The 22,528-nt window shown below is 39.0% G+C and overlaps 2 protein-coding genes and 1 pseudogene across 2 annotated transcripts; 2 read left to right on the plus strand and 1 right to left on the minus strand.

Moving 5' to 3' along the window:
* Positions 1 to 6,999: 6,999 nt before the first annotated feature.
* Positions 7,000 to 8,409, plus strand: LOC102166096 (annotated as a pseudogene).
* A 1,125-nt stretch (positions 8,410 to 9,534) lies between these two features.
* Positions 9,535 to 11,956, plus strand: LOC110258120 (olfactory receptor 2G3-like). The gene is made up of 3 exons (XM_021081277.1): positions 9,535 to 9,566; positions 10,516 to 10,613; positions 10,953 to 11,956. Exons 1-3 carry the CDS (start codon positions 9,535 to 9,537, stop codon positions 11,954 to 11,956), a joined length of 1,134 nt encoding a protein of 377 aa, XP_020936936.1.
* Positions 11,957 to 20,234: 8,278 nt separating this feature from the next.
* LOC100517168 (olfactory receptor 6N2-like) lies at positions 20,235 to 21,194 on the minus strand. Its single transcript, XM_021081279.1, has one exon. The coding sequence runs from the start codon at positions 21,192 to 21,194 to the stop codon at positions 20,235 to 20,237; it is 960 nt and encodes a 319-aa protein (XP_020936938.1).
* Positions 21,195 to 22,528: the final 1,334 nt, after the last annotated feature.

The following is a 22,528-nucleotide window of genomic DNA, read 5'->3' on the forward strand; positions in this document are numbered from 1 at the left end:
TCTGTATATACCTGCATCAGGTTAATATGCAGTTACTGAGGATCTAAGTAATGACCTATAGACTTCAGGGAAATAGGAAATGATGGGGACGAAGTGGACTCTGCCCTCTAGTATAAAAGGAGAGAGTATTGCAAATTCGCAAGCTCTTTTAAGAAGTGGTTAATAATAACACCTTCATATCAGAAAGAAATTACGATCTACACACAGTATTGTTACCACTTTTAGAAGAATAGAAGAGGTTTTTCTGTAGCTGTCTCTAAAGTAGATGGGGTACATCCCATGAAGTGATGACCCATTGGGGCGTAGTTTATATTTTACAAAGGATATAAATATATTATAGAATAGTACATGTGTGTAATTTGGAAATAAAAGTGTTCATGTATTGGGTTTGCCTGACCAAAAATGTTTCTGATGAGGGACGTGGTTGTAAACATTAGAAACAACGGACGTACAGACTCTGTCATGTTCTTCCTTCTGTAACCTTTCTCACCACCAAAAGGAGATAGAAATATTTGCGAGTGTGCCAGTCCTGGGTTTTTTGCCCTCAGCAGGGTCATTCCTTCTCCTTTTCCAACACTGTTCTGTATCATAGGAGGGCTGGTGCCCAAAGGCTGCTTTGCCCAGGCTCCGGTATCAACCAGTTCTCACCTGGGAGACCCTGGCTTGAGACTAAAATGAAAAGAGAAGCCAGGGTATTTCTTCCTTCCACTGGGCTGTGGGAGGCTTTCCTAGCTGGGGTGGCGATCCCTTTTTTGGTTCCAGCTTCCCTGGCAGGCTTACTCTTGTCCCTGCTTCCCTCAGGGGATCCCGGTCCTTTTGCTACTTTTGCTTCTTTAAGTCCAGTAGTGGTAATGGCTGCTAGTTGTTTCTAATTTCCGGGTTAACTCACAATCCCTGTTGTTTTCAGCTCATTGGTAATTTTCATTGATTCCTATTGTAAGGATTCCATTATATTAGTAGTTCTCCCTCTGGAGTTTATCTCTTTTTCAAGTATAGTTTTATGAAACAGTCCATTCAATCATTTCTGTGAAAAAAATCTAATTTTTGGATTCGTTGTGGCAAAGTTAACGAACCACAATCCAGGAGGATGAGTTTGATCCTGCCTAACTCCTGGGTTAAAGCTGGCTTGATAGCGTGGTGTAGGTTGCAACAAGCTTGCATCTGCATTTCTGTGGCTGTGTGTGGCGGCACTGTAGCTTTGATTTGATCCCTGGCTGGGAAGCCAGTGCCTTGTGCAGCCTGAAACCAAAAAACAAAAAAACAAACCAAAAAAAAAAAAACTCCTTTTCTATTACATATTTTACAAATTTCCATGGAAGACAAAGCCTTATCCAAAGCAATATTTTCAGTTCATTTATATAGCATTAAAATAGTTGGATACTGGCACCAGTAACAGTTCTTCTCCCTTGAAGGCTACTTGAGAACACTTATTCTGAATATGGAAATATTGCCTTCCTTTTGATCAGGATGAAGAACTCAATTACTGATTTGTGTGATATTTTTAGATTACTCCGACTTCATCATCAAACCTAATCTTACACAACACCCAGATGCCTTTGGAAAATTATAGACTGGTTTTAAGATTCCTTATTGCTGAGAATAACTGATCAGTATTAAATTAAAAGGCCACAATGGCAACAATCTAGAGATTGCTTTTTCTAGCACTAAACTCTGATACCTGGAAAGCAACATATCATTCTAATATCACTCTCAGAAAGTGCTACTGTAACTCGCTTCAATACTATCTTCAATTAATATATTTACTTGTGCTTAATCATTAATGTTCAACAACAATATGATCACCAGAAAACATTTAGTCCTACAAATCAGTGAGGAATTAATATATTATTTAATGGGTCAAATTATGATCCACTAAAATAATGGTAATATTAGATCTCTGGCTAACCAATTTAATGAATATACATAAAAGAATTAACTAGGTAAAGACTTTACTGCAAAATATGGCTCTTGCTTTCATAATTGGAGAAAATACAGATGAATACTTGTACAAACTTAGTATTTGGAAGGTTTATGTAAGGTGAATCAAAAGCCATCGTGATACGTACTTTTTTTTAACCTAGCAGATTGTAAGGCAGAATTAATTGCTGAATTGGAATGAGTGGGGGCACCTTATGCACTGACATTAGAAATATGGATGTTTAGGAGTTCCGTCGTGGCGCAGTGGTTAACGAATCCGACTAGGAACCATGAGGTTGCGGGTTCGGTCCCTGGCCTTGCTCAGTGGGTTAACGATCCGGCATTGCCGTGAGCTGTGGTGTAGGTTGCAGACGCGGCTCGGATCCTGCGTTGCTGTGGCTCTGGCGTAGGCTGGTGGCTACAGCTCCGATTCGACCCCTAGCCTGGAACCTCCATATGCCCGGGAGCGGCCCAAGAAATGGCAAAAAAAAAAAGACAAAAAAAAAAGAATATGTATGTTTCAGCTCCTTTAAATAAGCAATGTCAGGGGTTCCCCTTGCGGCTCAGCGGAAACAAATCTGACTAGAATCTGTGAGGACGCAGGTTCGAATCCCTGAACTGGCTTAGTGGGTTAAGGATAAGGCATTGCCGTAAGCTGTGGTGTAGGTTGCAGACATGGCTCAGATCTGGTGTTGCTGTGGCTGTGGCATCGGCCAGCAGCTACAGCTCCGATTTGACCCCTATCCTGGGAACTTCCATAAGCTGTGGGTGTGGCCCTAAAAAATAAATAAATAAATAAGGAAACAAAGTTATATCTATAAAGTAATATATGAAAACTTAATTTGAAAGCTTATATTTATTTATAAAAATGTTCATCATACAGTTTAACTTAAGGTAAAATTATAAACTGTTTAATGGCCAATAATATGGAGTTTATTCAGATAACTTGGTGTATTCTTGTAGTAAAGTATTCCTCAGGCATTGGTGCCCTGATAATATCAATTGACATTGAAGACTATTTATACTTGTTAATGAAAACCACTGGCTACAAAAGAGAAACAAGTCTCACTCATCCAATTATGTAGCTAAATTCTAATAGCAATGCCATAAGGTTTTTTCTTTTCTTAATCCCCAGGAAAGACTATTATAAGAACACATAAATTGGAGGGGCTGGGGTGTGAGTGACAGAATTTGTGATATTCTGGTGATTAAAACAGATGTCCAGTTGGGAAACGCCTTTCTTCATGCTTCTCTCTTGAGACAGCCCTGTTCTGGACACTCTACAATGCCAGGTTAATTAGCAACTTGGAGATATAGATCCCCAGGTCTTAAGCATCTATATCCTATGTGCTTCTGATTTTTTTCTCATTTGATTTTCTCCGAGGACTACAGCTCAAGCAACATTTACTTTCATCTAGCTCGTAGGCATTGGTCTGTACTAGCTGCTTCAGGGGAGCAATTGTAACACGCTGAAGTCTTGTCACCACTCTTCTCTTCTGCGTGCTGACCAAGCCAAAGCCAGGGCAGGGGTGACCTAGCAGATGTGAGTAACCTGTCTTGGTTTCTCAGGCCACCGCATCTGTCTCCCTCTTGAGTGGCCTCCGGGTACATTAGTCAGCATGGTGCTCGAATGACTCACTCTGTCTCTCCTGGAGATTCCCTTTCAGGAGTCCTTTCTGAGGTCTGACCTCTATGCATCTGTGTCAAATAGAACCAGTGTTCTCACCATGGAAATGATCAGAAACCTGCATGAGGGAAAGAAAGGTCTGGAACTTTTTTGCCCAAAGAAAAAAGATTTTCTTCTAGATGTTTCTTTTTTCCAAATAGCACTTGGTAGCCTTTTTTCATGTTTCAGATTTGGAGTGATAGCTGTTTTCATCCTATTTTGTGGTTGAAATTTTATATGTTATAGTCACATACATTCACTAATCTCTGACTATTCTCCCCAGATTCTATTCAGAAACTCTTTTCAAGCTACACACACACATACACACACACACATATATGCATATATATATATATTCAATCCTTAATCTTCGACCACTCTCTCAGATCCTGTTAAAAAACTCTTTTCAAGCTATATGTCTTAGACTTGAATTGGAGAAGGGAAATGCCTACACATCTCACCTTCAGTTTATAAGCTGGTTCTCAGTGGACGGGAGAGAGTATTTTTTCAACATAATGGAAGTTAGTATAAAGTAATGACTGGGAATAGAAGGATCCACTTGAAAATTCCTTGTAATCCAAATGTTTTAAAAATATGTCAGAGTATTGTAATAGAAAGATATGAGAGAAATAATTAGATGATTTTGACATCATTTATGACTGTCATAATAAATAGTACACTCATAAGCACCTACATTCATGTTATTCTTTTTTGTAAAACTTAAATACCAAGAATTTGTTTTCTAGTTGCTTTGAGTCTAACATCCCACTAAAGTGTTTGATTTTGAATTTTGATACTAAGCTAAAAATTGCTAATTCCTGAACTTCCCTTTATGTATGTTGGGAAACATGTAAATTTACTTGGAAAGATATTATATTCTGAAAGTGGTCACTCTTGAGATGAATTCTAAATTTTTAAAAAGAATGTAAAGTATGTTATTTCAGCGGTGATGGGAATAACCTCTTATGCTTGGATTTGATCTGAGTATTTGTTGAAACTACTGAAATATGACTCTTAATGACTAAAGCTACAACTCATCAGTGTGGAATAGATTAGTATTTTATGTTATATAGAATCAGGAATATGCAGAATGTAGGAATATTTTATAGCAATGAATTTAAAATTTTCCTAGTAGAACTCTTTATAAACTATGCAAATTTAAATGTTTAGCTCTAAATGAAAAAAAACATTAGCTCTGGAATTTAAAATATTCAAATTTAGCTGACCTTTATACAACTACAGGTGGGAATGTAGAATGGTACCGGCCATTCTGGAAAGCAGTATGACAGTTCCTCAAAAAATTAAAAATTGTACTACCGTATGATCCAGCAATCCCAATCCTGGATATATTTGACAATATTGAATCAGTATTTCAGAGACTGATATATATATATATATAAAAAGGGACATCTGCATGTCATATCTATTGCATCATATCTATTGCATCATTATTCACATAGCTAGGATATGGAAATAACCTTAATGTTCTTCACTGGCGGGATGGATAAGAAAATGAGTTTGATCTATCTGTCTGTCTGTCTGTCTGTCTATCTATCTATCTATCTATCTATCTATCTATCTATCTGTCTAGTATTTAGCCATGAGAAAGAAGGATATCCTGCCATTTGCTACAACGTGTATGAAAATACTATATGATATCACTTATGTGGTGAATTAAAAAAAACAGTTTCAAAGAAATAGAGAATAGAGGATATAACTGAGTTCTGGAGGTTGTGGGGAAGGAGTAAATGGGGAATGTAGGTCAAAGAGTACATATTTTCAGTTAAAAGAAGGAGTTCTGAGGAGCTAACTTAGGGCATGGTAACTTTAGTTAGTAATGTGGTGTGGTATAGTTGGAAGTTGCTGAAAGTAGATCAGAAGCATTCTCACCTCACAGAGAGAAAAGAGTTAACTATGTTAATTATGTGAGGGGAGGAGTATGTTAATTTTCCTGATCTTTCTAATTTCTGCAATATATAAATATCAAGTTATCATGTTGTACACTTTAAGTACGTATAATTTTGTCAGTTATTCTTCAGTAAAATTAAAAAATAAAATCTCAATATTGTATACATCCTATTTAGGTTTTTTTTTCTTTTTCTTTTTAAGGCTGCATCTGTGGCATATGGAAGTTCCTGGGCTGGGGTCAAATCTGAGCTGTAGCTGTTAATTCCATAGGCCCAACAACGAAGGATCCGAGCTGCATCTGTGAACTACCCCACGACTTGCAGCAACACTGGATCATTAATCCACTGAGGCCAGGGATCGAACATGCATCCTCACAGACACTAAATTGGGTTCTTAACCCACTGAGCCACAATGGGAACTCCTATATATCCCATTTAAGACAAAATTTTACTTTTTAAAGTATAGCTGAATAACTGACAAATTTAGCTTTTATTATTCCTAAAAGTAAATGACTCAATAAGATACTGTCATTAGAGCATAAATTTGGGGACTCAAATGGTGATCTTGTAGAATAATGGTAAGTGAAGAGGTTTGGTGGAATATATTAATAATTCAGATTGGTTTTGTCCTGCAGAGCATAAAATGGGTGACAAAGACATATTTTGCCTTTTCATTAATTTGCCAAATGCCAGTACCTTGTCTTTAAATGGGTGTGTGTGGGTGAGTTTTTACCTTTTTATCTAAATTTTTAAAATAAAAAACCAGACAAATGTGTGCCTATCTGAGTTTGTGCATCTTTGTTTTTATGTGCATGTATCACAAATATCTTTTTTCCCATCAACTTTGAGATATAGAAACTTGCAACAAATCATGTCAGTTGCTAAATAACTTATAAAATTATTTAGTGTCCTTGTATATTGAAATTCACCTGTAGCTGACCCTATGTCACACTCTAATCAGATAATCAGTTGTAAGAAATATTATCATAACCTGCTTTGTGAGTAACAAAAGATGCAAAATATATTCCATTTGTTTTTCTGATCCACTATCTCACTGTTGCCCATTATTTTTGCCTTATAATTTCTGTAGAAACGATCACTCATTATTCATTTCATACCAGGTGTTTATTTTCCTACCCTTTCCCCCTCCCACTTCTACTCACAGAATTATATAGCCACCCAAACTGAAAGCTTCTTTTCTTCTTTAAGAAAATTACCTTTAATAATAACTATCAAAAAAGTGGCAAAAAGGGTGGTTACATGAAAAAAAGGTCAAATATTTATTGAGTCAAGAATCATGACACAAAAGAATGCCTTTATTTTAAAAAATACCTTTAAAAGATAAAAAATAAAAAATACCTTTTTAATCATTGACTTTTTTCCTTTGGAAAAATTCACCAGTAAAAAAAAAAAAATCTAAGCACTTGAAATATTATAAGTAAATAGTAATAGTGCTATTTCCCTCAGCTGAATTCCAAGTTCATTTTTCTCTTTTACAAGAACAGACTAATGGAATAAAACAATGAAACCTCTGGGGGAGATTTTATTTTGCTTGGATTCTCAGACCAGCCTCAATTGGAGGTCCTTCTTTTCGTGGTGGTGTTGATATCCTATCTTTTGACCCTCCTGGGCAACACAGCCATCATCCTGGTCTCCTGCCTGGACTGCAGACTTCACACACCTATATATTTCTTCCTCACAAATCTCTCCTCTCTTGACCTTTGCTTCACCACCAGCATCGTCCCCCAGCTCCTCTGGAACCGGAAGGGACCAGCCAAGACCATCACGCCAACAGGCTGTGCCATACAACTCTATGTGTCCCTCTCCCTGGGCTCCACTGAGTGTGTTCTCCTTACCATCATGGCATTTGACCGCTACGTGGCAGTCTGCAGACCTCTTAATTACACTAGCATCATGCACCCATCATTTTGCAAGGCCTTAGCAGGAATAGCATGGCTCAGTGGAGTAGGAAACACTCTCATCCAAGGAACCATCACCCTTCGGCTTCCTCGATGTGGACATCGCCACCTGCACCACTTCTTCTGTGAAGTGCCCGCCATGATCAAGTTGGCCTGTGTGGACATCCAAGCAAATGAAGTCCAGCTTTTTGTGGCCATGTTAGTCCTCCTTCTTCTTCCTGTGGCATTGATATTGGTCTCCTACGGATTCATTGTCCAAGCCGTGATGAAAATTAAGTCCGTCCAAGCTTGGCGCAAGGCTCTCGGGACCTGTGGTTCCCATCTACTGGTGGTGTTCCTCTTCTTTGGGCCCAGCTCGGCCATATACATTCAACCAAAGAGATCCTACGGCCGAAGTCAGGGCAAGTTCCTTACACTCTTTTATACTGTTGTCACCCCCACACTCAACCCCCTGATATATACTCTGCGGAACAAGGATGTGAAGGGAGCCCTGGGAAGACTGCTGAGATGAGGACAAAGTTCCTAAGGAAAAATCAGGGAAATAGTGACTTTCTGTTAAGGAAAGTAATTAAAGAGACCTAAGATTAAATCACTCCTCCCAAGTAGAAAGTATGTGTGTTGCTTACTTCTCTGTCTGTATTTAAGTGTAACGTGGCTAACACGGTTTAGAAAAAAGCAGCGCGTTTAGATTCAACTTGAACAGCTCATGGAACCTCATGTGTGTATGAGTGCATGTGTGGTATACACATACTCACGCTTCCTTTTATTAAACGTCTTTGAAGGGCTGCAGTACAGGTTCAGATCGGGAGATTCTGTAATCTACCCAACATATATGTGCTTACATGTCCGACTAGGGAATTAAATAGTGTTTGATATATAAATAGAAAATTGAGAAGTATATGCTAGTGTGAGGAAATTACAGTAGTATTTTCTTTGTTAAGGAGCCCTGCTATGATATTATTTAAAACATTTTGTACACAGTATTCCAATTATTTCAAGAAATAAATACATCAAAGCTTAAAAATGTGGGCTTTTTTTTAAAATAGTAAAATGAGTTTGAGATCAGTAGATGCAAACTTACATTTAGAATGGATAGACAGCAAGGTCTACTGTATAGCACAGGGGACTATAGCCAATTTCCTGGGATAGACCATGATGGAAAATAATACCAAAGTGTGTGCGTGTGTGTGTGTGTGTGTGTGTGTGTGTGTACACACATATAAAACTGTGTTACTTTGTTGATTAGCAAAAATTGGCACAACATTGTAAATCAACTATACTGTAATAAAATAAATATTAATTTAAAAAAGGAAAAAATAGTAAAGGAACAGATCTATGAATCTAATTAAAATTGAAAAAAGAAAACTGTTGGTTTTTACATATATTTTATACAGAATTACTTAATAATTTAATGAAATACCTGAAGGTCATATAATCTAGTTTCATATGGACCCAGGGTCTATTAGGCAAAATCTTATATTCCAACTTATTTGATGCCGTATTTCTTCCCCTGGTGTCTTTGTGATTTACACATGGACTCTGAAGCCAGACTGCCTTACTCTGAAATTTTGCTTTTGTACTCATTAGCTGTATATAATCGTTTGCACTTTACTGACCACTATGTCAGCCCTTAAAAGCAAAACAAGACAAAACAAAACACCAAAGAACCTCTTAAACACCTAACAGTTTCTGAATATTTTTCCTTTTTTTAAAGTTACGCAATTTATACCATATCTCTTTCTCAAAGTCCAGCTTAAATCTCATCTTTCACAAATGTGTCTTAGTTGCCCGGTTGTATTCTCTTCCTCTGTGTTGCCAGGTCATCTTTTGTGTACTAATATAAACATAAAGAAAAAAAGGATCTTTTGAGGAATTTAAGGAGTCTATTATAGCCAGAGGAGAGAGAATATATTAGGAAATGAAAGGAGATACAGTTGGAAGACTAAAAAAGGACCAGGTCACAAAGGGACATACATATTATGCTAAGGAGGTTGGACATAGGTTGTACCTATGATCTTTGGGAGAATATTTTGCATTATATAAAGGCATGGACTTTAGAGTTGGGGCAACCTAGGTTCTAATTCCCAGGGCAAATTAACTTCTAGAAGGTAGCATTTCCAAACCTATGACATTCCCAACCTCACAGGGTGGCGAGCAGTAAGTAATGCCAGCAGCATGCTTGGCAAACTGTCTGGCACCTAGTAAAACTCAGTTCATATTTACCTACTGATAAAATGAGACTTCTCATGGGGCATGACTAAGACAGAAGAACAATAATTTTATCCCTTTATTCATTCTTACCATACCATGTAGCAGTTCTTTCCCTGCTTCTGGATTATGTCTTTAGAGTGTGTCATAATATTTTGGGTCATTTTCAAATGGTAAAAAATGTCCACCTTTATTAATAAAGTATTCTCATATAAGTAATTAAAATACCCACTGTCAGCCAACACAATTTACATTTAAAGATTCTGTTCCCCCAGCTTGAGCCTGTACCTGTCTAAGACCCTGCAGTGGTCTGGGAATCTGAGTGTTGTAAGAGTCTCTACTTTCCATCTTTTGCATCTTCCTCTGTGCCTCTAGCTTGATAAGTACAGTTTCTGGACCTGCCAGGGTTAAACTGCAGAGAGAAAAGGAGAATTTGGTCAGTAAAGTTTACTTGACTCTGTAGCCAAAGACTGCTTTCTTCAGTTTCTCACATTTATGTATTTTTAGGTAATTATTAGGCAATTGGAAATGTGAAGTAATCTAGTTAACTTCATCAGTTATCAGGGGAGTACAAATTGAAATCATGATATATACCACTAAACTGGCAAAAATTAAAAAGACAGAAAATATGAAGAAATGAGCCAATAGGACATATTAAATATATATATACACTTACATGTATAGATTATATGATCGGAAAAAGCATGAATATGACAGAAATGAGAAAACAACTCAGTGCTGGTTGGTGATGTTGTTTGACCTAGATTGAAACAAAAGTAAACAATCACGGATGAAAGTATCTTTCGGAATCATCTCCTGGGACAGTTCTTCTCTGGATACTACAGAGCCTGATATTCATTGCCATACTGGGAGATCTGTGTCCTTGGGATCTTTCCAGATTCATTGTCTTGGGTCCTCTCCTAGCCTCTCCTGCCTTACTGATCTTCAGATATAACAGTCCCTACAACCAGTACGAGGGCCTTAGGCATCGAGTTGGTATTTCAAGGTAATAATAATTTGAACTCTATGGCTTAACGTTCTTTTTCATACTACCATGAAAATCTCAGTCTGCAAAACTGGAAAACTTCCTCTCTTTTAACTTATTCACTTCTATTGATGCCTTGATTTTATATCGGCACCATGCCTATGACTCTTAACTTTTAGAAGTAAATTGAGATTCTGGCTTTAAATGATGTTCATCTGGGTGAGAAGAGTTCATGTGGTACATATATGATGATAAATTTTGCATCATAGTGGAATAGAATCGTTCTGAAAGCCTAAAGTGAACATATTCTTATAATTATCTTATAAATAAGGAACCAGCTCATGACTGAGAATTGATCTTTCACATTTCTGTTGAAGTATTGTGTGTATACGTGTGTGGGATACTCTTAGTGGTTGTTTTGGTAACGTATCTCCTGACTCTGGTGGGAAACACAGTCATCATTCTGATCGCTTCCATTGACCCTAATCTCAAAACACCCATGTACTTTTTCCTCACCCACCTCTCCCTAGTTGATATCTGCTTTACCACCAGTATTGTCCCCCAGCTGCTGTGGAACCTCAGGGGACCAGCCAAGACCATAACCGCCCTGGGCTGTGCTGTCCAGCTCTATGTCTCCCTGGCTTTGGGCTCCACTGAGTGTGTTCTCCTGGCTGTCATGGCTTTTGATCGCCATGCTGCCGTTTGCAAACCTCTCCACTATGCAGCTGTGATGAACCCACGGCTGTGCCAGGCCCTGGCAGGGGTTGCATGGCTGAGTGGAGTAGGAAACGCTCTCATCCAGAGCACTGTCACCCTCTGGCTGCCTCGCTGTGGACACCGGCGGCTCCATCATTTCTTCTGTGAGGTGCCTTCCATGATTAAGCTTGCGTGTGTGGACATCCACACCAATGAGGTCCAGCTATTCATTGCATCCCTGGTCTTGCTCCTCTTGCCCTTAGCACTGATACTGCCGTCCTATGGACACATCGTCAAGGCAGTTACTAGGATCAAGTCAGTCCAGGCCTGGCGCAAAGCCCTGGGGACATGTGGATCCCACGTGATGGTAGTGTCCCTCTTCTATGGGACCATCACCGCTGTGTACATCCAGCCCAACAGCTCTTACGCCCATACTTCTGGGAAATTCATCTCCCTCTTCTACACGATGCTGACTCCAACCCTCAACCCTCTCATCTACACACTGAGGAATAAAGATGTGAAAGGAGCTATGAGAAGACTATTTTATAGGGGTTGGGCTCATAAAAAACAAAGCAGAGCACACAGTTGTCAGTTTTTTTTTTATAGTAAAAAGAAACCAAAGTCATCTGTACACTCCTTCTCTAAAGTACTTTACTAATCTATAAGGAAAACATGTAACCTTCGTAGTCAGCCTTGTTGTCTTTTATTGGCTTCAGAACTATCCATCCTCTTCATCCTCTTTCCCAGGCTTCTTTTGGGCCTTTGTAAGGCAATATCTCCTCACACTTTTTAAATGTCCGTTATTCATATAATTTCTGTTTTTTTTCTTTTTAGGGCTGTACCTTTGGTATATGGAAGTTCCCAGAGCAGGGGTCAAATCACAGCCGTAGCTGCCGGCAATGCCAGATCTAAGCCACGTCTGTTACCTGTACCACAGCTCACAGCAAGGCTGGATCCTTAACCCGCTGAATGAGGCCAGGGATTGAACCTGCATCCTCATGGCTACTAGTCAGGTTTCTTATTGCTGAGCCACAATAAGAACTCCCTCATTTCTGTTTCTCCCCCCCCCTTATGCTTTTCTTCAGCCTTCCTTCCATTGCTCCACAGGCCCAGGCCGACCCAGCTGGACACTGGCACATCTGGTGGCTGAGCATATGGTGGTATAGCGGTCATAGGCCATGGCTGCCAGGAGGTAACACTCTGTGGCACCAAAGAAGAGAAAGAAGAACATCTGGAGAGCACAGCCAGAGCGAGCGATGTGGTTCTGACCATTGAGGATAGTGAAACAGTAGGGACACTGTGATAGATGTGTAGGGCTGACAGGACTGGAAGGAAGAAGTACATGGGGGACTGGAGGGTGGTGTCAGCTGAGAACAGTACCATGATGAGGAGGTTGCTGGCCATAGTGAGCAGGTAAATGGTGAGAAAGAGAGAAAAAAGCAAGCCCTGGAGGTTGGCCAGGTGGGAGAGACTGATGAGGATGAATTCAGGCATCTTGGAGGTGTTTGTGGTCATCCTGCTCACATCCCTTCTGACTGAAGGATAAGAGAAATGGCAAAGGGAGTTCCTTCTGTGGCTCAGTGGGTTAAGAACTTGACTAGTATCCATGAAGATGTGGGTCCAATCTTCTGGCCTCACTCAGTGAGTTAAAGATCCAGCGTCACCAAAATCTACAGTGCAGGTTGCAGATGCAGCTCAGATCCGAGTTGCTGTGGCTGTGGTGTATGCCTACAGCTGGCAGCTCTCATTTCACCCCTGGCCTGGGAACTTCCATATGCCATGGGTTTGGCCATAAAAAGAAAATACAAAATTAAAAAAAAGCAATAGCTAGGGACAGTTGCAACTGTGGAAATGTGAAGGGGGCAAAGGTGACCTCTTATGGCATCTATTCAAGACTTGGAACTTGCTTTCTTTTAGAATCTCATGGCCTTTGAGGCAGCACAGCCTTGAGTCCATATTAGACCCTGGCTCACTCTTGGGTGAATATTGCTCTCTGAGCCTAATTTCCTCACCTGATAGTCCTGCCTTTCATAAGAACACATTGAATGTTGTTTTCAGTTTCTCCAGGGATGAGAGTTGGATCATTCTAGCCTGATTTTCACTCTTTTCTCCCTTTTACATCCTTCCCACAGGGCTGGGGACCGCATTTTCTCTCCCAGGAGATGTTTTCCTGCTCAAGGCAGATATGTTCCATGTCCAGGGCATGAAAAATCCTATTCCTATTTGAGGGAATTTTCTGTCCTGTTGTTTTCCCTCTTGAGGCCTTCTACTTCTTTCTTTCCTTCTTTCACATATGTTCTCTTTCCTTTTCTCTCAACTTTTCTCCTCTGTGACACAATTTTTACCCCTTTCCCCCTTTCCCAGAGCTTTCTTTGGTTACCAAATCCACTCAACCTTTCTTATTTTTTTCCTATCATTTTGCCATTAGATCATTTTCATGGTTTTCAAAGGGGAGTGAAAAAATTGGAAAGATCATCTCTTTCAACCTCCTGTAGGGAGTTAAACAGTTTAATTATCCAAAGGAGTGAGGCTCTCTCTAGTTTGTAAAGATAATCAGGAAGGAGATAAGATCTTTCTTGGTTGCTTATTTCTGCATTTTACAGCCTCACAAACTTTATCCCCTTTTACCATAACACATATGCAAAACCCCAAACCACATACATAAACTCTACAAAGCCACACACTAACATATTGCATTTCTAATCAGAAGCGCAGAAAAATAGGCCAATATCCTCAGATTCTAGATTCATCTAAGGTCACAAATAAATCATGTATTTATACACATACGAATATCATTACAGATAACAATGAATGTGATGACATGATACTATACCTAGAAAATCTTGAAAACACTATAAGAAAACTGTTAGAGCTCATCAATGACTTTGATAAAGTTTCAAGATATAAAATTGATACACAGAAATCAATTGCATTTCTATATACTAACAATGAAAGTACAGAAAGAGAAATTAGGGAAACCATCCTATTTAGCATCACATCAAAAAGAATAAAATACCAAGGAATTAACCTACCTAAAGAGACAAAAGACCTGTACTCTGAAAACTATAGGATGCTGATAAAAGAAATCAAAGACGGCACAAACAGATGGAAAGATATATCATGCTCTTGGATTAGAAGAATCACAAAATGACTATACTACCCAAGGCAATCTACAGATTCAGTATACACCCCTTCAAATTACCAATTATATTCTTCACAGAACTAGAACAAAATATTTTAAAATTTGTATGGAAACACAAAAGACCCCGAATAGCCAAAGCAACATTGAAAAGAAAAAATGGAACTGGAGGAATGGGGCTCCCTGAATTCAAAGGGAATTACTATGCTACGCTATACTACAAAGCTACAGTCATCAAGACAGTATGGTACTGGCACAAAACCAGAAACATAGATCAATGAAACAGGATAGAAAGCACAGAAATAAACCCAAGAAACTATGGTCAACTAATCTATGACAAAGAAGGCAAGAGCATACAGTGGGGGAAAGACAGTCTCTTCAATAAGTGGTGCTGGAAATGGACAGCTGCATGTAAAAGAATGAAATTCTCTAATACCATACACAAAAAGAAACTCAAAATGGATTAAAGACATAAATGTAAGGCCAGATACTATAAAACTCCTAGAGGAAAACATAAGCAGAACACTCTTTGACATAAATCACAGCAACATCTTGTCTGATTCACCTCCTAGAATAATGACAATAAAGACAAAAATAACAGGACCTATATAAACTCTAAAGCTTTTGCATAGTAAAGGAAACTATTAAAAAGATGAAAGATAGGCTACAGAATGGGAGGAAATCTTTGCAAACCTGTGTAACCAACAAGGGCTTAATCTCCAAAATATACAAACAACTCATACAACTCAACAACAGTTAAAAAAAACCAAGAAACCCAGGTGAAAAATAGACATTCTCCAAAGAAGATATAGATATGGCCAGTAGGCACATGAAAAAATGCTCAACATCACTAATTATTAGAGAAATGCAAATCAAAACTACAGTGAGGTACCACCTTACACTGGTCAGAATGGGTATCATTAGCAAGTCAACAAATACCAAGTGCTGGAGAGGATGTGGAGAAAAGGGAACCCTCCTTCACCATTAGTGGGAATGTAAATTGGTACAACCACTATGGAAAATAGTATGGAGGTTCCTCAGAATACTAAATATAAAACTACCATATGATCCAGCAAACCAACTCCTGGGCATATATCTGGACAAAACTTTCATTCGAAAAATACTATTGAAGCACTATTCGCAATAGCCAAGACCTGGAAACAACCCAAATGTCCACTGACAGATGAATGGGTTAAAAAGATGTATATATACACACAATGGAATGCTACTCACCCATAGAAAGGACAAAATAATGCCACTTGCAGCAACAGAGATGGAGCGAGAGATTCTCATCCTAAGTGACATAAGTCAGAAAGACAAATACAATACGATATCACTTATATGTGGAATCTAAAATATGGCACAAATGATTTTATCTACAAAACAGAAGCAGATTATGTCATGGAGAGCAGGCTTGTGTTTGCCAGGGGGCAGTGGGAGAGATGGGGAGATTGGGGTTGGTAGATGCAAACTGTTACATTTAGAATGGATAAGTAATCAGGTCCTACTGTACAGCACAGGGAATTGGGTACAGTCTCTTGAAACATTGAAGATAGTATGAAAAGAATGTATGTATATATATGTGTGTGTATATGTATGGCTGGGTCACTTCACTATACAGCAGAAATTGAAGAAATATTGTAAATCAACTATACCTTAAAAAATTAAAAAAACCAAACTAGAATGTGAAAACACATTGAACATAAAAATATAAATACACCCAGATATATAAAAAATCCAAATTCTGTCAAAAATATAATCATATTCAATAATCCCTCTTCTAAATACAAGCTCACACACTGGAATTCTTTTGCAGCTGTAGAGTCCTTGGTTAGTTCCACCTTAGTGGTTCTTTCAATGTTTCCTAGAGATGTTATCTGAATAATGTCTTTTTATTTGGAGCAATAACCAGTGATAAAGGCAGATGGTCTTTGATGACTTATTTTCTCCTTTCTCTACATGGTATATCCCTCCTGAGGAAGGTGCTCTTTGATTTGGTGTCTCTTTAATGTCTCTGAGGACTTGAGTCTCCAAGCAAATTTGGCTTTCCAGTGGAGAGAGCTTTTCACATAAGTAATTAATCTGTTGTTTTGAACTCTGTTTCTAAGGTTGCAAAAAGTCTGGGGTGACCTTTCAAAAACATGTCAGAGAAAACGTCCAGAGCAATTGCTTCTCTTAGCTCTCCTGTAATATCTCTGGTTCAGCCATTTTAATTTTCTTCTCCTTTCTCATGAATTTCTTCTTTCTATTACTGTAGATGTTCTAATATTCTTATGAAGGTAATAATGCAATTTTTATTTATCTAATTGCTGTTGACTTCATTCAGTAATCAACTTATTTGATAACCATTCATAGAGTCCTTTATATGTATCAGTTATTCTACAGAGAAGTGTGATATAAAACAGAAATAAACATATTCTTGATCTTGATGAGCAGGTAAATGTCATTCAGGTAAATGTCATTTTCTTGGAAAACTTGTCCATAATTTCTCATGCTTTGATCTTTTCATTTCTTTCTTTTTCTTCTTTTCTTTTTTTTTCTTTTTTTTTTTTTTTTTTGTCTTTTTGCCATTTCTTGGGCCGCTCCCGCAGCATATGGAGGTTCCCAGGCTAGGGGTCTAATTGGAGCTGTAGCCACCGGCCTACACCAGAGCCACAGCAACGCGGGATCCAAGCCGCATCTGCAACCTACACCACAGCTCACAGCAACGCCGGATCGTTAATCCACTGAGCAAGGGCAGGGATCGAACCTGCAACCTCATGGTTCCTAGTCGGATTCGTTAACCACTGCGCCACGATGGGAACTCCTTCATTTATTTCTTGAGAAGTTTCTCTGCACTATTATCATTTGGATTTTGTTTTGTTTTGTTTTTATTATGTTCTTGTACAGTTTCCTAGATATGATAAAGCTTGTGTATCAGATGTTTTCCTAGCATGTGTAAATAATTACAAGATAAGCATAGAATATCTTTCAGTTGTGTCTTCTTCAGCTTCATTCATCAAGGTCATAATTTCCAATGTACAGGTCTTTTACTTCTTTAGTTAAATTTAATTCCTATGAATCTTATTTTTTTGTGAGGCAATCGTAAATGGGATTGCTTTCTTAATTTTTCTTTCTGATAGTTCATTAGTAGTGCATAAAAATACAACTTTTTGTATATTGACTTTGTATCCTGTGACTTTTCAGAATTCATTTATTCATTCTAACATCTTTTTTGGTGCAGTCTTTGGTTTTCTATATATAGTATGTCATCTGCAAATACCTACAGTTTTTTTTTCTTTTTTCTTTTGGTTTTTGATTTTTAGGGCCACACCATGGCATATGGAAGTTCCCAGGCTAGGGGTTGAATTGGAGCTACAGCTGCCGGCCTATGCCACAGCCACTTCAATGCGAGATCCCAGCCATGTATGTAACATACACCACAGCTCATGGCAACACTGGATCCCCGACCCACTGAGCGAGGCCAGGGATCGAACTCACATCCTCAGGGATACTAGTCGGATTAATTTCCTCTGCATCACAATGGGAACTCCCAAATAGTGACAGTTTTATTTCTTCCTTTCCAATTTGGATGTCTTTTGCTTCTCTTTCTTGCCTTATGCTCTATTTACGACTTCCAATACTATGTTGAATAAAGTGGCAAGGATGGGCATCTATGTTTTTTTTTTTTACTAATCTTAGAGGAAAAGCTTTTATCATAGTTGAGTGTGATGTTAGCTGTGGGCTTGTCATATGTATGTTAACATTATGTTCAGGTATGTTCCATCTCTGCCCACTTCATTGAGAGTTTTTTTATCATACGTGGATATTGAATTTTGTCCAGTGTTTTTCATGTGTCTATTGAGATGGTCATATGTTTTTTATCCTTCTTTTGGTTAATGTGGTATATTACATTGTTTGATTTGTGGATGTCGAATGATTCTTGTATCCCTGCAATGAATCCCACGAGATCATAGTGTATGATCCTTTAAATTAATTGTTGAATTCAGTTTGCTAATATTTTCTTCAGGATTTTTGCATCTCTCTTTATCAAAGATACTGGCTTATAATTTTCTTTTCTTGTGGTGTTCTTATCCAGTTTTGGTATTAGAGTAATGCTGGCCTCATAAAATGAGTTTGAAAGTGTTTTCTCCTCTTCTAATTTTTTGGAGTTTGAGAAAGATTAGTAGTGATTCTTCTTTAAGTTTTTGGTAGGATTCTCCTGTGAACCTACTTGTCCTGGACTTATTTTTGGGGACCTATCACTTCATACCTGTCAGAATGACCTATCACTTCATACCTGTCAGAATGGCTATCATTAAAAAAAACACAAATAACAAATATTGGTATGGATTTGGAGAAAAAGGAACCCTTGTACACTATTGGTAGGAATGTAAATTGGTGTAGACAGCGTGAAGAATAGTCATGCTTGTTTCTCAAAAAACTAAAAATAAAACTAAGAGCAGTTCCGCTTCTGGGTCTATGTTCCCTAACACCTCAAAACACTAATTTGATAAGATACACATTCCCCAGTGTTCATAGCAGCATTATTTACAATTGTCAAGGTATGGAAGCAATGTAAGTGACCATCAAGAGATGAATGGATAAAGGAGATGTGGCGTATATACACAATGGAATACTACTCAGTCATAATAAGAATGAAATTTTGCCCTTTTCGTCAATATGGATGGACTTGGAGGGCATTATAATAATTGAAATAAGTCAGACAGAGAAAGACAAGTACTGTATATCACTTCTATGTGGAATCTAAAAAAAATTAACAAACTAGTGAATATAACAAAGAAGAAACAGACTCACAGATATAGAGAACAAACTAGTGGTCGGTCATCAGTGGGGAGAGGGAAGGAGGGAGGGACAGTAGCGTTGTAGGGGAGTAAGAGGTACAAACTATTTGGTATAAAATAAGCTACAAGGACATATTATACAACATAGGGAATATAGTCAATATTTTATAATATGATACTCCATTTTATAAATGGAGTATAAACTTAAAAAATTGTGAATCATTATATTGTACACCTGCAACTTATATCATACATCAACTATAATTTAATAAAAGGAAAATAAGATTATTTAAAGTACTTTGTTATAAATTTAAGACACTGATTGTGATCACTAAGTAATCTCATCTTAAAAGGATACTAATTATGTTGGATTGAATCCATTCAAATGGCCTCATTTAACCTTAATCATCTCTTTAAAGACCCTTTCTCCAAATACAGTCACAGTCTGAAGCGCTGGACCCTAAAGCTTCAACATATGAATTTTTAGGCGTGGTGGTGCACAGTATAGCTCATTAGAGCACTACAAGGCAAGAAAACTACAGGCCAATATAATTATATAAGCCAACATTTGTTCATTGCTTAACATGTTACTAGGTCAATTGAACATCAGAACTTCTCTAAGGGAAGTAAAAGGGTTTGATTCTTTGTTCTTTTGTTACCCATGCAGAACTCCTACTAGTTTAGGCTTAAGTGATGATAGTGAATGGAGGAGCTGGATTTATAACCCAGATGCATGGCTACAAAGCCTGTGCCATTTCCCTGCGCTTATGTTTACATGAGATTATCCATTCCTCTGGAGAAGCTGAAAAAGTGAAGGCAGCAAAAGGACATACTGGGTGGCAGGAAGAGCAGCTTTTTCATTTAAAATGTGACACAGATGATTTCCCCAAAGCACAATTATAAACCTAATGATTAAAAAAGCTACATTGCACAGGTGAAAATCAGTGGTTAGGAATTATTTTCTGTTGGATATTCCACCAGCTTTGCTTTCTCTGGCTTCTCATGTGGCTCTATCACTTTGTCTCCTTGCTTGGGCAGCAGAATTTTTGCATCCGGGACACCAACACCTTTAGGGCTTCCTTGACATCCTTGTTACGTAGTGTATAGATGAGAGGATTGAGAAGTGGGGTGATGACTGAGTAGAAGATAGCCACAATCTTGTTGATATTTGACTCATATTTTACTGCTGGGCGGACATACATGAATATGAGTGTGCCGAAGTAGATGGTGACCACAGAAAGGTGGGCTGTGCACGTGGAAAAGGTCTTGCGTCGGGCAGCAGCTGAGGCCATGCCAAGAATTGTGGCCAGGATTTGGGCATAGGAAGCCATGGTAAAGACCAGCGTCCCTAGGATAATGACAGTGCTAAAAGCATAGCCCACAGCCTGGATGGCATATGTGTCTGTGCAGGAAAGGCAGAAAATCTGATCGGCATCACAGAAGAAGTGGTTGATCTGGTTGGGGGTACAGAAGGAGGTTTTTGCAAGGAGGAATGAGGGGAACATGGGGCAGAGGAATCCCATAAACCAGCAGACCCCAGCCAGGATACCACAAGTTTGAGGGCTGAGCAGTAGTGGGTAGTGGAGTGGTCGGCAGATGGCAGCATAGCGGTCAAAGGCCATGGTGGTGAGAATGAAGAGCTCCGTGGCAGCCAAAGAGAAGAAGAAGTAGTACTGGGTGATGCAGTTGGGAACTGAGATGACCCCTGGGGAACTGAGAAAATTGGCCAGCATTTTGGGCACAGTGACTGTGGTGTACCAGAGCTCTACCGAGGAGAGATTGCAGATAAAGAAGTACATGGGAGTATGGAGGTGACCATCCAGGGCCACAATGAGCACAATGAGTGCATTGCCCACCAGAGATAAGAGGTAGACCAGGAGGAAGAGGTGGAAAAAGAGCAGCTGGAGACGTGGGGAGTTGGAAAATCTCACGAAGACAAATTGAGTGACCAACGTGCTGTTGGCTCTCTCCATTCAGCCTGGGGGATCAGCCAGGCAAGGAGAAGACACATGGAGATCTTGAGATGTCCTCAGTTATGTGGTTTCCTCTCCACTTTACTCCACCATTTGGACTTGCACACCCTCCCCGTATTCCTTTTAATGCACTCTTTGGCTGCTTCTCAGCTTCTCCAAAGCAGAGACTACTTTAAAAGTAGGCTTACTGAATATTCAAGACTCTCTCTCTCTTTCTCCTCATTTAGTTAGGTCCTAAAATGCCACATTTCTCAGGAATTCTTTTTAGATTGAGTAGAGGAGAGGACTCAGCTTCAGGGGCTCCAGTTAGAGTGAACATGTAGCACACCCTGTCCCCAGGTATGGGTTGAACCCTGTATTATTGTTGATATCAACTTTTTTGACCTCCAAATAGCAATTTTATATTATTTAACAATATTTCTTTTATGAAAAAAGAAGTACAGTCAGTTTACAATGCTGTGTCAATTTCTGCTGTTCAGTGAAGTGATTCAAAACCTAATATTTCTAAGGATTGGTTATTGTGTACCCTTGAGCTTTCCGACCCTAAGATTCCTTAACCTTCAGGTTTGCAGAGGATATGGGATCTTACTTTTCTCCTTCTGTTCTGGACAGTAGCTCTGTCTTATGCCATCAGATCTCAGAAGGTGTGGAGTAGCGGACATGTTTCCCTTTATGCAGATTCCAACCCAAGACTGGAAAGAGGCACTCCATGGAGACTTCTTGATTCTGAGTATCAAAGGCAGAGTAGGAGAGATCGTGCTCAGTGGAGTGTAAGGATGGGAATGCAGTTTATTTTTTTATTTTTTTTTTTGTCTTTTGTTGTTGTTGTTGTTGCTATTTCTTGGGCCGCTCCTGCGGCATATGGAGGTTCCCAGGCTAGGGGTTGAATCGGAGCTGTAGCCACCGGCCTACGCCAGAGCCACAGCAACTCGGGATCTGAGCCGAGTCTGCAACCTACAGCACAGCTCACGGCAAGCCGGATCGTTAACCCACTGAGCAAGGGCAGGGACCGAACCCGCAACCTCATGGTTCCTAGTCGGATTCGTTAACCGCTGCGCCATGACGGGAACTCCGGGAATGCAGTTTAATGTGAAAAGTGAATGCAGGTTTGGATCCCCAGGTGGGAATTTGGGAATGGGTTAGAATCCTTGAAAGGAGACAACAGTTAATGATATGTGCTTAAACTGAAACTGATCACAAAAGCAAGGCTCAGAGGATAGTAAGGTTTGCACAGTTAAGAGTTAACATTGGGATGGATGAAGGTGATGGCATTGATGTTATTGAGACATGAGTTTTACATATTTTTCCAGATCTTGTAGGTTTCTTTTCCTTTG

This window comes from Sus scrofa, unplaced genomic scaffold, assembly GCF_000003025.6.
Source record: "Sus scrofa isolate TJ Tabasco breed Duroc unplaced genomic scaffold, Sscrofa11.1 Contig127, whole genome shotgun sequence".
NCBI lineage: Eukaryota > Metazoa > Chordata > Mammalia > Artiodactyla > Suidae > Sus > Sus scrofa.

Excerpts from the sequence above, each read along its gene's own strand:
- LOC110258120 (XM_021081277.1), top strand. The coding sequence starts at position 9,535 with ATGACATTCCCAACCTCACAGGGTGGCGAGCA. Across the intron at positions 9,567-10,515 it reads ACCTCACAGGGTGGCGAGCA|ATTCATTGTCTTGGGTCCTC; the intron begins GTAAGTAATGCC and ends GGATCTTTCCAG. Across the intron at positions 10,614-10,952 it reads GGGCCTTAGGCATCGAGTTG|AATTGATCTTTCACATTTCT; the intron begins GTATTTCAAGGT and ends CTCATGACTGAG.
- LOC100517168 (XM_021081279.1), bottom strand. The coding sequence starts at position 21,194 with ATGGAGAGAGCCAACAGCACGTTGGTCACTCAATTTGTCTTCGTGAGA.